Consider the following 14,428-nt stretch of genomic DNA (forward strand, 5'->3'; position numbering starts at 1 on the left):
GCATCTGACTAATGCCCCCCGCCCCCTCCGCGCTAGCTGTTTGGAGTCTGTTGTTGACTGGAGCTTGAGTCCTGGAAGGATCCGTATTCTCCAGTCAGTTTGTTTAGCTGAACTTGCCAAACTCGGTTTCACAGCTTTAAAGCAGTGAAGGAAGCCCTGCCACTCTCTGCCTGCATGTGCTAATTCACCCAGCCTGCTCTGTGCCATTGCTGGGGGGGGAGGGGGGGACGACACTTGGAGTGGGGCTGCAGCCTGCAGGAGACTAGTTGGTCTCTAGTTCTATCAGCACAAAAGCCATTGCAGAGGGGCATCTTCTATGTGGGTCCCATTTCTGGACAAACAGTGAGTGCCTGGTGGGGTGGGGGGGGCAGGGCAAGGAGGTGGCAGGGGGAAGAGGCAGTACTGTTAGACCCACAATAGGGGGGTTTTTTACGGGATGGGGAGCAAGCAGATACCGGACACAGTGTTGGTATACAATGCTTTAAATGCTTTTTGTTGATTACAAACCTTACTTTACATTTACACCCCAAACATACTATCGCAGGGTTTAAAGGTTATTTGATTTGCAGAAATTATAGGCATTTATTTATAGTTTATTTTGTTGTGTTATTGGTTTTTTGCCTTTTGTTTACTAGGCCTTTTACCTACACAATTTTAAAGAGACAATTTTGGGCAGGTCGCCATGATTTAAGGTGGTGATTTTAAAATTAAAAATGTTAATATTTGACCATTGCGGATTAAAAGGTTTGTTTTTTGTAGCTGAGCAGACTTAGATACATTTTTTGCATATTGCCTGATTTATTTTTGCTGTTATTAATTAATTTTTTTGTTGTTTTTAATGTATTTTTAAATTAAAGGACCAGTTTACATTTTTGGGGGGTTTTTTTGCCATGGAGGTGGCGGGGGGAAGAGGCAGTACCAGAGCAGTAGGGTGGGAAGCGTGCACAGAACCTGCACCCACTCTATCCAGGGCCAGCCAGAACAGTTGCCCCACCCGTGTATAAGGAACGAATTCCCACACATTTGTAGGAAACACAAACAAAACGTCCCATTCGGGACACCAGGACTTTAACTTTTACAGTATGTTCCATCGTGGGGCTTCAGATGTATGCTGCCCTGTGTTCAAAACTTCATTGAACTGTACTCAAAATCAAAGACATCCAGTTTTTTTCTTTGGTGTATTTTTCTGTACTGGGATGCACAGGCCACCAAGTTCTTCCCTTATGCTCAGCCTAGTTCCACAGGCCAATGCATCTTTGTACTTTTAAGGGGCTGCAAAAGCACGGGAGGAAGCTCAACACACAGTGTTGTAGGTTTCTCCCTCCCCTCTTCCGCAAGGATTTTAAATCTACTTTGTAGCAGGCTAGGACAGAAAGGCTGGCTGCACGGGCGAAAGGCAGGTTCTGTCCGTTTGCTGGTTCTCTAGCCGTTCAATCCATCATCAAAGCACCTCACATTTGATTTCTTTGGGGTTTCATTCCAAAAACTTAAAGCTAAATAAACCTGAAGTCAGTCCTCATTTTTCTGCCCCAACTCAAACTAACTTCTTTCCCGAGTGGGAAACGTTGGGTAAGCACGGGGTGTGATTCGAGAAGGGAATGAGAACACAGGTCAATTCCTGCTGACCAGCACAACTGTGTAGCCTTATTGACTTCAGGGAGAACAGATTTTTGCACAAGAATAGATTTTGGTCCCTTCTGCTTTTTCACATGTGGTATAAGCAGAATCTCATTCACTTTCCTCCCCTAAACTCTGAGCACTTTAAGGAAAATAAATAAGCACGGTCTGCTTGATTTACACATGCAAACGAAACAGGAAGCTCTCCCTACATTCTACACCAGCCGTCAACAAACACCAGACCGGATGTAACAAGGATGTTACTACAGCAGCCATGGTTGGACTGTTCTTTTGAAAGATCCTTAATGGTTCTTTTAAGATGCTGATTTTCAGTGAAGTCTGTTTGTTCAGGGGGGCAGAGAACTCAACAGGGAATAGCTCTGTTTTGTCAGCTCCTAGTCATTCAAAAACTAAAAGGCTTTAGCTTAAGTTTGTTTAATGTTTATACAGTGATTTTGAAGAGCTAAGGTAGTACAGAAGTGATAAATATTATGACTGGGCAACCATCTAAAGATCTGTTTCAGAGTAGCAGCCGTGTTAGTCTGTATTTGCAAAAAGAAAAGGAGGACTTGTGGCACCTTAGAGACTAACCAATTTATTTGAACATAAGCTTTCGTGAGCTACAGCTCACTTCATCGGATGCATAAAGTGGAAAGTACAGTGAGGAGATTTTATATATACACACAGACCATGAAAAAATATACACTGTAAGGAAAGTGTTCACTTAAGATGAGCTATTACCAGCAGGAGAGTGGGGTGGGGGGAGAGAAAACCTTTTGAAGTGATAATCAAGGTGGGCCAATTCCAGTACATTTCCAGGAGTTAACAAGAACGTCTGAGGAACAGTGGGGGGGGGGGGGGGAGAGGAGTAAACAAGGGGAAATAGTTTCACTTCGTATAATGACTCAACCACTCCCAGTCTTTATTCAAGCCTAAGTTAATTGTATCCAATTTGCAAATTAATTCCAATTCAGCAGTCTCTTGTTGGAGTCTGTTTTCGAAGTTTTTTTGTTGAAGGATAGTCACTTTGAGATCAGAAATCGAGTGACCAGAGAGATTGAAGTGTTCTCCGACTGGTTTTTGAATGTTATAATTCTTGACATCTGATTTGTGTCCATTTATTCTTTTACGTAGAGACTGTCCAGTTTGACCAATGTACATGGCAGAGGGGCATTGCTGGCGCATGAGGGCATATATCACATTGGTAGATGTGCAGGTGAACAAGCCTTTGATAGTGTGGCTGATGTGATTAGGCCCTATGATGGTGTCCCCTGAAAATATATGTGGGCACAGTTGGCAACGGGCTTTGATGCAAGGATAGGTTCCTGGGTTAGTGGTTCTCAAGAAGGGTTTCTTCAGGTATGTTGGCAACAAGAAGAAAGCCAAGGAATGTGTGGGCCCCTTACTGAATGAGGGAGGCAACCTTGTGACAGAGGATGTGGAAAAAGCTAATGTACTCAATGCTTTTTTTGCCTCTGTCTTCACGAACAAGGTCAGCTCCCAGACTGCTGCGCTGGGCATCACAAAATGGGAAAGAGATGGCCAGCCCTCTGTGGAGATAGAGATGGTTCGGGACTATTTAGAAAAGCTGGACGTGCACAAGTCCATGGGGCCGGACGAGTTGCATCCGAGAGTGCTGAAGGAATTGGCGGCTGTGATTGCAGAGCCATTGGCCATTATCTTTGAAAACTCGTGGCGAACCGGGGAAGTCCCGGATGACTGGAAAAAGGCTAATGTAGTGCCCATCTTTAAAAAAGGGAAGAAGGAGGATCCTGGGAACTACAGGCCAGTCAGCCTCACCTCAGTCCCTGGAAAAATCATGGAGCAGGTCCTCAAAGAATCAATCCTGATGCACTTGCATGAGAGGAAAGTGATCAGGAACAGCCAGCATGGATTCACCAAGGGAAGGTCATGCCTGACTAATCTAATTGCCTTTTATGAGGAGATTACTGGTTCTGTGGATGAAGGGAAAGCAGTGGATGTATTGTTTCTTGACTTTAGCAAAGCTTTTGACACAGTCTCCCACAGTATTCTTGTCAGCAAGTTAAGGAAGTATGGGCTGGATGAATGCACTATAAGGTGGGTAGAAAGCTGGCTAGATTGTCGGGCTCAACGGGTAGTGATCCTTGTCTAGTTGGCAGCCGGTATCAAGTGGAGTGCCCCAAGGGTCGGTCCTGGGGCCGGTTTTGTTCAATATCTTCATAAATGATCTGGAGGATGGTGTGGATTGCACTCTCAGCAAATTTGCGGATGATACTAAACTGGGAGGAGTGGTAGATACGCTGGAGGGGAGGGATAGGATACAGAAGGACCTAGACAAATTGGAGGATTGGGCCAAAAGAAATCTGATGAGGTTCAATAAGGATAAGTGCAGGGTCCTGCACTTAGGATGGAAGAACCCAATGCACCGCTAGAGACTAGGGACCGAATGGCTAGGCAGCAGTTCTGCGGAAAAGGACGTAGGGGTGACAGTGGACGAGAAGCTGGATATGAGTCAGCAGTGTGCCCTTGTTGCCAAGAAGGCCAATGGCATTTTGGGATGTATAAGTAGGGGCATAGCGAGCAGATTGAGGGACGTGATCGTTCCCCTCTATTCGACATTGGTGAGGCCTCATCTGGAGTACTGTGTCCAGTTTTGGGCCCCTCACTACAAGAAGGATGTGGATAAATTGGAGAGAGTCCAGCGAAGGGCAACAAAAATGAGTAGGGGTCTAGAACACATGACTTATGAAGAGAGGCTGAGGGACCTGGGATTGTTTAGCCTGCAGAAGAGAAGAATGAGGGGGGATTTGATAGCTGCTTTCAACTACCTGAAAGGGGGTTCCAAAGAGGATGGCTCTAGACTGTTCTCAATGGTAGCAGATGACAGAACGAGGAATAATGGTCTCAAGTTGCAGTGCGGGAGGTTTAGATTGGATATTAGGAAAAACTTTTTCACTAAGAGGGTGGTGAAACACTGGAATGCGTTACCTAGGGAGGTGGTAGAATCTCCTTCCTTAGAGGGTTTTAAGGTCAGGCTTGACAAAGCCCTGGCTGGGATGATTTAACTGGGAATTGGTCCTGCTTTGAGCAGGGGGTTGGACTAGATGACCTTCTGGGGTCCCTTCCAACCCTGATATTCTATGATTCTATGATTCTTGTGTGGTGTGTGGTTGCTGGTGAGTATTTGCTTCAGGTTGGGTGGCTGTCTGTGGGCAAGGACTGGCCTGTCTCCCAAGATCTGTGAGAGTGATGGGTTGTCCTTCAGGACAGGTTGTAGATCCTTGGTGATGCGTTGGAGAGGTTTTAGTTGGGGGCTGACAGTGACGGCTAGTGGCGTTCTGTTATTTTCTTTGTTGGGCCTGTCCTGTAGTAGGTGACTTCTGGGAACTCTTCTGGCTCTGTCAATCTGTTTCTTCACTTCCGCAGGTGGGTATTGTAGTTGTAAGAACGCTTGATAGAGATCCTGTAGGTGTTTGTCTCTGTCTGAGGGGTTGGAGCAAATGCGGTTGCATCGCAGAGCTTGGCTGTGGACGATGGACCGTGCGGTGTGGTCAGGGTGAAAGCTGGAGGCATGTAGGTAGGAATAGCGGTCAGTCGGTTTCCGGTATAGGGTGGTGTTTATGTGACCGTCGCTTATTAGCACCGTAGTGTCCAGGACGTGGATCTCTTGTGTGGACTGGTCCAGGCTGAGGTTGATGGTGGGATGGAAATTGTTGCGATCGTGGTGGAACTCCTCAAGGGCTTCCTTCCCATGGATCCAGATGGCGAAGGTGTCCTCAGTGCAGCGCATGTAGAGTCGGGCCTTAAGGGGCGAGGGCTGAGGAAGCGTGGCTCTTGTGTGGCAGCCTTAATGGGTGAAGCAAGTCAGGGGCACTGCCCCTGTGTCCCTTCTAGCTGTTACCTTTTCCTTACGGAAAGCTTAAAACAAACAAATGCAAACCGTAGGGGGCTGGTGCACACAGGACTCATGCTTAAAAAGTCTCACGTCCAAGCTGCTGATCACACAGTCTAGAATAGATAATACTTAGTCCTGCTTGCACAGGGTGCGGGGGACCGGACTAGATGACCTCTCAAGGTCCCTTCCTGTCCTACGAGTCCATTCCATGATTTTGATTGCGGCAGAGCTTGGTGACAGAAGGGCCTGATGTGGTGAATTACTGGAGATTAACTACACAAACTGGGTGTCATCCCACAAATAATATTTGGGTGCAATGCGAAACCTGAAATTCATTGTCATCTGCGAGTGCAACACGGGGAGGCAGCTTTCAGAGCAAGATAGCCTGAAATACAACGCCACCCAATGTAATTTCCCCGCTCCTACTTCCTCTGCTTCAGTGGATTTTACACCTGCGTGTTTTTCTTTTACATAATAAAAGCTGGCTGCATCCCAGACCGCAGTCAGAGGGCAGTAGGGTCTGTGGGGTAGAGCAGTGCTACTCAAAGTGGGGGTGGTCCACGGACCGCGGCCGGTCCACGAGCCATTGGCTGCTGGTCTGCGCGCACACTGGAAAAAAAAAAAGACCGGTCCCCAACATCAGATAGCTTGAGAAGCACTGGTGTCGAGTCCATAGCTTGGGGAAAACGCCTGCAGGGCTTGGCTTTGCACTGCACCATGTGGAGAGCTGAGGGTGGAAGCACCCGTTGGAAAGAGGGGAGCAGGATGGGGAATGTTGCAGTGATCACCCTCAGACAGATGAGCACTCCACTACCTGGAGGAAGGAGGCCTAAGAGAAGGCCAGCATCGCATCCCCGGTGCTACCTCTTACTCAGAAGTATCTGTTTGAAGATTTGAGTGTCGTGAGAGTAGAATAAACTTGTTCATTTTAGCTAATTAAATAATATGTAAATATATGTGTAGAGAAATGTTTGATGACTTCATCATTTTGTTTGCAGTACATCATTCGTAGTTAGCCCTGCCCTCCCGTTAGCCTTCGGCCCCTCAAAACCTTCATCCTGCCCTGCCTCTAGGGCAGGAACTTCCAATCCCGCAGCAGCGGCTGTCCCCTACAGATCGAGACCTGGATGGTCCCGGGAGAGCACATACCCCTTTTGGGCAGTGTGAGGGCACTTTGGGGGCAGGGAGTGATTTTTTTTCCCTACCACTGCCTGGGCTCTGTGGATAAGCCGAGCATTTCAGGGTCCAGTGCAAGGAATTCTGAGTGCCTTCCATTTAAGATTGACTGCCAGGAGCCTGGTCCTTAGTGGACGTCATGGCTAAGCTCCCTTACTGGGCTGTCCGGAACACTGCTCGGGGTGGAGGGCTTTGGAGAGCCGGGAAGGCCCATAGATCTGAAAGCCATTGCCATTTTTCTGTCAAAGTCCTGGGAGGAGAGAGGGGAGAAATAGATTGGCTTTGTGCTTGTCTCAGGTGACAGGCTGCTGTCACTTTGGTTTGCAGATCCCCCTCCTGGTAATTAATCATCATCCCCAACTGTAGGCGAGGACTCTGTGGGTGCTCAGCATCCACTGGCAGCACCCTTATCAGCTCTCTCCCACCCCGCCAGCGTCTCCTGCCCACCGGTGGCTCCACTGATCAGCACCTCCCACTCCCTCCCAGTGCCTCTGGCCTGCCGTGGATCAGCTGTTTAGCAGCGTGCAGGAGGTGCTGGGGGTGGGGAGGAGTGAGGGCGGGGGGCGTTCAGGGGAGGGGGTGGAATGGGGCAAGAAGAGGTGGGGCAGGGGCGGGAAAGGCAGGGTGGGGGTCAGGGCCTGGGGCAAAGTGGGGGTCAAGCACCCTTTCCCCCCTCCCCCCGGCAAGGCCAAAATTGGCACCTGTGACACGACCTACAGACCCCAAGTGGAGGAGATGTGTCTCGGCTGTAATGGAGCACGTGGTTAGAATCCAGCAGAAGACCAAAGACTGCCTCAGCCACTCTGGGGGAGTGAGCTGGGCCGGGGAAGGTGTGCAGCCTGTTAGCTCTAGTCCTGGAGAGGGACCTCAGGCAGATGGGCTGGGACAGGGTGGAAGGGAGATGAGGTTTGTGGTCTCCACCGCAGACGCTGGACGTACCCACGGGGCTGTGCTCTCTCTCTCCTTCCTTCCCTCTCTGTGAGGTCTGTTGGGGTGGCCCCAAATGGGTCCTAGATGTTCTATGCAAATCCTCCCTGTGCTCCTGTCCTCGTTTTAGAGAGTGGGCCTGGCTCTTTGTACCAGCTCCAGTCAGTGAAGTCACAGAGTTAAATCAGGGATGGCTTTGGCCCCTGCTTGATACCATGTGTGGGCTCACTCGCCCCTGGCCTCAAGCTGACCCCTTTGCTGCACCCACTACTGGAAAGGAGGAGTCATGCCCCAGAGACTTCTCCGCTGAGAGATCCTTTTGGTGCTCAACCAGCCCCCGTTCTCCTTGTGAAATTCCACCCCCATCTCGCATTACGGACCCTGCCTTTGGCTGCCGTTCCTTGGGCTTGGCTTAGCCAGGAGGGGGAGCCTGGTTACTCTTGTTTCAGATTTATGTCTCAGTAGTATACAGCGGGATCGGGGCTCCCATTGCGCTGGTCATTATACAACTCCTGCATCCTTCTCCCCCCCCCAATTAGCACACACTAAGTCCTCGCCCTGCCCCCCAGCCAGCATGGCTGCTTTAAAACAGACCCTTTGCTCAGGGTAATACATTATCCCAAGGACAAGGAATGCGGGCAAAGTCTGTGCGTGACCGACAGGCTTTTTTGTATTTCGGATGAGGGGTGATCACTGGGGCAAGAGTATGAAGTGCTCTGTGCTCTGCTTGCACCTGGCTTTCGCCAGCCCTGCCCATTAGGGGGAAGGAGGGTTCTTCTATATCTCAGACCCTGATCCTGGGGCTACAGGTACGGAGAGGAGACAGGCAAATCCGGAGAGCGGAGGGTGGTGGGCAAGTCACAGCTTGGGACCCTTTCGACCAGCGGGGTGCAGACCTTCTGATCTGTTAGCTGTCTGGTTAATGGGCCTCTCCTAACCGCATCTCCCCCTTTGCTCCCGCCCTCAGCGACAGCAGCTGTTGGAATGACTATGGCTTGAGCACCCTGCAGTCCAGCGGCACGGTATCCTCCTGCAGCTCCAGCATGCAGAGCAGCAGCCCAGAGGGGTTGGATGCCCCCGCCCAGCTCTTACCCATCATCAAAGCCGGGTGGCTGGACAAGAACCCCCCACAAGGGTGAGTGATGCTCCGAAGGGCGCAGCCTGGGAGACTGACTCTGGAGCAGGGGATCGGTGATGTCCATGTGAACTGGGCCCCCCGCCCACACACACACTTGGCCTGTCAGTGCCTAGGGAGGAAGGTTCCTCCCATCCCCCAAGCCTGTAGTCTCCCCTCATTTCTAGTGTCGGTCACTGACATGGGCTGAATGAGAGCAATCTTCCTATTTAGCTATTGATTTACAGCATCCATTCAGTCCTATCGATTGTGTTAGGCTCGGGGCCTAGTCAGTCAGGCCAAGAGCGGCCCGCAGTGTCACATGCAGCCTCCAGCCACCCTTGTCTGTCACTTCAAGGGGCAGCAGCACCCGGAGACTGCGGGTCCCAGCGTGCCACGCCCCACCCTGATGTCTGAGCCCTTCCCCAAGATGGAGCGGGCATGGTGGGGTCTGCAGTCTGAGCAAGTGGCAGCCTGTGCCCAGAGACGAACTAAGTGCAGCCCTGAGGGCAAGTTGCCACTCGAGCCCTGGCTTGTTTGGACAAAGCCTATGCCCTGGGCTACAGTTGTTTTGCTTAATCCATTTCCTCCTCACTCGGCTGAGGGCTTTGATTTAATCTCTGCCGTGGAGATGCTGGTGTTTCCCTATTGGACTCCAGGCAGACAGAGACTGCTGAGCTTTCACAAATGGCTGGCGGATTGCACTTCCTCCCTGTTACCCAACAGCGATGCCTCGGTTGGCTTGCATATTAACGGGAACCGGGAACCGGGAAATCACACTGCTCCTGTAAGTCACCTGGTCACCCAGGGGAGGGGAGCAGCCTCTGGGCTAGTCTTAAAGGGCCCATGCTCCTAAATTAGGGCATGTCTATACTAGCAAGCTTACGGTGGAGAAGATGTACCGACGCAGCTGGGCTACTGTCAGATCGCTCGTGTAGCCGCTCTGTGCTGATGGGAGAGAGCGCTCCTGTCAACATAATAAAACCAGCTCAATGGGCAGTGGTTGTTTGTCGTCAGGAGAAGCTCTCCGGCCGACATAGCGCTGGGCACACTCGCAGTTATGCCAGTGAAATTTATGTTGCTCAGGGGTGTGGTTTCTTCACACCCCTGGGCAACGTAAGTTTTGCCGACAGAAGTGGCAGTGTAGACATGGCCTTAGAAGATTCTCCATGGGCGAGGGAGGGTTTTTTGTTGTTTGCAGTGTTGTAGCTGTGTCGGTCCCGGGATTTTAGCAAGACAAGGTGGGTGAGGTGATGTCTTTTACTGGACCAACTTGTCTTGGTGAGAGGGACGAGCTTTCGAGCTACACAGAGCTCTTCTTCGGGTCTGGGAAGGGAACTCGGGGTGTCAGCTACATACAAGGTGGGATAGGTTGCTTAACATAAGAAGTTAACACATATTCTAAGGCCGTGGTTCTCAACCAGGGGTACGCGTACCCCTGGGGATACGCAGAGATCTTCCAGGGGGTGCATCAACTCATCTAGATATTCGCCTGGTGTTACAACAGGCGACATCAAAAGCACCAGTGAAGTCACTACAAACTAAAATTTCATACCATGACTTGTTTATGCTGCTCTGTAGACTGTACACTGAAATGTCAGTACAATATTTATATTCCATTTGGTTTATTTTATAATTATATGATGAGAAAGTCACCAACTTTGCAGTACCAGTGTGCTGTGACTCTGATTTTATGTCTGATTTGATAAGCAAGTCATTTTTCAAGTGAGGCGAAACTTGGGGGTACGCAGGACAAATCAGACTCCTGAAAGGGGGGCAGTAGTCTGGGAAGGTTGAGCACCCCTGTTCTCAGGGACCATTCAAGGTGAAGTGGCTTGTTAACATAGGACTGCAGTCACAGGACATTGGCAGACTTTCTGTTGTGTTTGCTTGGCTGAGGGCTTATCTGCACTTGAAATGCCACGGCAGGGCAGCTGCATAGCCAGAGCTGGGCTGCCAACAGGCGTAGGTAGTCCATCTCCCCAAGAGGCAGTAACTAGGTGACAGAAGAATTTCCTCATTAACCTAGGGCTGTTTATACAGGGACTGAGGTCAGTTTAACACCGCTGCTCAGGTGTGTAGATTTTTCACAGCCTTGAGCAATGTAGATATAATGTTTTAGAGTAGACGAGGCCCTAGTAACTAGGCTGGGGTGTGTGTCTTGGGACTCTGGATTTTTCCTGAGGAGGAGGAAGTTTTGTGCGTGTGTGTGTGTGTGTGTGTGTGTGTGTGTGGTGGGGGGAGAGAGAGAGAGAGTGCGTTTCCATATTAATGATTAATCTAGCCATAGCTATTGTGAGATCAGATCCCATGAGGTAAATATTTTACTGGCTTGACAGAGCAGTGGGAACCCAGCAGCTGCCATGTTGATTCAGCGCATGGTCTGTCTAGCCAGTGTCCTGCTTCTGATGGCACCAGCTGTTTCATAGGAAGGTACACGAAAGCCCGTAACCGACAATGCCCAGAGGGGACGGTTAGTCCTGGCTCCCTGATTCTCATGGAGCATGTGCACTGACCCCAGCCCTGGAGCCGGTGAGAGAAGCCCTGGGGTTGCTCTAACTTGTGCCAGCTCTCCAAGGGACTGACTACAGCTGAGAATAGATTGCCAAGTCTTTTGTCCCATTCCCAACCCCAGTATGCTGCCCCACCCTGGGGCAAGACTGAGTGTATTGTAGGGCCCGGCTAGGGCTACACTGGCTCTGTGTCCATTGAGAATGTCCCTGTGTTGGGGAGAGTCTCAGCTGGCCAGATGTGGCCGCTGTCCTGCCCCTTTGCACCACCTGAGTGACCCAAAGGGGCAACGGAGTGTAGGGAATCTCACCCAGGCAGTGTGATTTCAGCCTGGACCCTGAACCGAGTGGGGAACTGTTGGAGCAGTCGGAGGACGGGGAGGGTGCGGGTGCTGTATGTTTCAGGGCTCGGGCCATGGCAGCTTACACATGCTGAAGTCTGGAGAGACTGGGGGACAGTGGTGGTTCAAGGATGATGTCATGGGAGGAATTTCAATGGAGTCCGTGCAGGGCTGTATACAGGCTCTGCTGTGTGTGGGACGCAGGGAGAGATCCCTGTATGTTTGGCTTTCAAGGGAAGGTTGATTTATTAGCCACCCCCGCTCCCCCAATAAATCTTCTTGTTCAAAGGTCTCCTGCTTGGGGTGGAACTGTTGTGGCAGCCTGTTATCTCCTGTTACTCTGTCTTCCCTGAGCCCACAGAGCTTAGGCCCCTGCCTTATGGCAAGTCTCTTTTACGGGTGGCTTATGCACCCTACACATATCAATCTTCCTGTAAATTATTCCTGAGAAACCAGTTGTGATTGCACAGAGAGCTGGTCCGTGAAACTGAGCAGAAAGAGACAGCGAAACTGACCCGCCGGGAATCCCTGCCCATATGGCCTGTGATACAGAGAGTGAGTGGACAGCCTCGCAGGCGCAAAGCGCAGCCCAGCATTTAAAAGCCTGCACAGCTGATCGTATATGGTGGGGTTAGCGGCTTTTATGATGTACGTGTGTGGGATTATGGGGCCTGGCGTCGCCAACTGGGAGCTACGGCACCACGTTGAGGGTGAACTTGCTGGCTGCTCCGTGCCAAGGCAGGTTCAGGAACGGGAGAGGAGAGTTCTCATTGTCCATGTGACACGGAGGCTGCACAGATAACTCTTGGCAGGGCTGGGCCAGTGGAGAGGGCTGGGCCAGTGGAGAGGGCTGGGCCAGTGCGGAGCACTGGCTGCGCAAAGGCAGTAAGAGGGAAACCGGGGAATGGGGAGAGCAGGGATACTCAGAGCTCAGTGGTTCAGGAGCCAAATTAGCGATCAGCGTTACCCAAAACAGTCCTGTGAATTCATTTACTCTCGTACTATATAGTTGGATTTAAACAGTAAGACGGGAAATATTTCGTGTCTATATCTCTATGTGTTATTCTCACAGCAAGATGACTGGCCAAGTATTATCTTATCAACTACCCTGGGCTAATGACACAGGAAACGCATCCTGATTGGTTAATAACGTGGATTGGTTAATAACTCAATCAGGCCATGTTCTAATATCAGGTGCTGCAAAGAACTGCAGGAGCCAGGGCCCCGGAACCTTTGTAGAAGTGGGCGGGTGGGTAGGTGGGGGGGGCGGCAAGGCCGAAGTGGCAGAGAAATTAAAATAATTTGTCAACATCCCGCAGAGTACAGCTGTCCCCACATTCTAGTGTTGAAGATATAATCACGGTACGGACGAACGAAAAAAATAAGAGCATTTTAGTTCTAAACATTGCTGCGGGGTGGAGGGGATTTCCAGCCCGGAATTTCCTCAGCAGCACCCTTTTCACCCCCCTGCTCGGCCCGGGTCCCGGCCCCAGCGGGTGCGGGGCTGCTCCATCCCTTAGGCTTGTGCCCAAGGCAGCCGCCACGTGCAGGGCTGCTCCTCCTGCAGGGGGTACCCTCTCCCGCTGAGCCGCCTCTGGCCAGCTGCTGAAGTCCCTGCCCTCAGGTTCCCTGGGGCCCTGGTGCACAATGCTTCCTTAGCGCTTAAGCCCTTCCTGCCTGCTCTGCAGCCGGGGGGGCGACAGGAGGCGGCTGGGTTATGTCAGTGGCCAGCAGCGGCCTTGAGGCTTTAGCTGCCTGGAGGTGCTGTGCAGGCAGGAAGGGATTGGAGCTGCTTCCAACCATGGCAGGAGAAGAGATGAGCTCTGATGGGCCAGGTCATCCCTTCCCCCCTCCACCCACACGGTGCCGAAAGGCTGCTGCTGGCCAGAACGTGATCCCATGTGCCCCGCCCACGTGTGGCCTCTATGATCATGTCTTTCCCACAGCACATATGGGAAAAAAGGGGGGGGGGCATGGGTCCCCAGTGCATGGAAGACACATTGAAGAGCTGCTTGCAGCTCCCGAGCCTCAGTCTGAGTATCACTGCCCTAAAGAGACAATCCAGGGTGCGTGTCTGCTCCCCCCATGAACCTTCTCATATGGGGGACGCCTCCCCACCCCGGAACTGATCCACATGACTGCTGCTCTGTCCTCCTGCATACCCCTTCTCCAGTATGCCCCGATGCTTGCGAGATGCCGGCCTGCATTTAAACAGCTAGGCGGAGGGGCAGGTGGGCAGGGTCCTATACTATCAAGCAGGAAAAGCATGTCTATATGTCTATAAAATGTGTATCCATTGCCCTGTGTCCATCTGGCCTGCCCTTCCTATGCCGTCCATCTGGTTACGTTGCAAGTCCTTTGGGGCAGATTAGCTCAGAAGCAAAAATACCCCAGTGCGAGTTTATAAAGCGTGCATCCTCTTACCTCCTTGAGCTTGGCTCACTAAGGGAGCAGTCAGGAGCCCCTGCATTCCCGCTGGCACTGCTGGCTCGCCAGGCTAACTAGCCTTTTCCATCCCCTTACAGCTCATATATCTACCAGAAGCGCTGGGTGAAGCTAGACGCCGACTACCTCCGATATTTTGACGGTGAAAAGGTGAGTGCAATGCCCCGCTCTGTCACAGACTTTCTGTGTGACCTTGAGCTAGTCACTTAGCCTTTCTGGGCAGTTCCTCATTTGTACAACGGGAATACCAGCCCCTCCCTGCTGTGTGGAGGAGAGATGCATTAAAGGTCGTGCGGTGCTCAGATACTGCAGTCGTGGGGCTGTGTAAGTACCTAATCTCGATCGCTTGTCTTTGAAATCTGCCACCCAGGGTGGGACTGACGTGTGGTGTGGAACCAGGGGCGGCAGGTTTGTATAATTT

General features: G+C 51.2%; 1 protein-coding gene across 13 annotated transcripts in view; it reads left to right on the forward strand.

Annotated features, from left to right (window-relative positions):
• Positions 1–14,428, forward strand: part of ARAP1 (ArfGAP with RhoGAP domain, ankyrin repeat and PH domain 1) — a 226,271-nt gene that overhangs the window by 147,483 nt on the left and 64,360 nt on the right. For 11 of the 13 annotated variants that reach the window (XR_012157524.2, XR_012157517.2, XR_012157526.2 and 8 more), the window contains 2 exons: positions 8,565–8,732; positions 14,088–14,157. Coding sequence is in view for 3 of the 13 variants with exons in the window: in XM_073333741.2 (XP_073189842.1) it covers positions 8,565–8,732; positions 14,088–14,157 (238 nt within the window). In the remaining 10 variants the exon portion in view is untranslated. Of the gene's footprint in view, positions 1–275; positions 343–8,262; positions 8,407–8,564; positions 8,733–14,087; positions 14,158–14,428 lie in introns of those variants that run through there. The other 2 variants (XR_012157538.2, XR_012157539.2) reach the window with 2 other exon arrangements.

The sequence above is a fragment of the Lepidochelys kempii genome, chromosome 1, assembly GCF_965140285.1.
Source record: "Lepidochelys kempii isolate rLepKem1 chromosome 1, rLepKem1.hap1, whole genome shotgun sequence".
Lineage (NCBI taxonomy): Eukaryota > Metazoa > Chordata > Testudines > Cheloniidae > Lepidochelys > Lepidochelys kempii.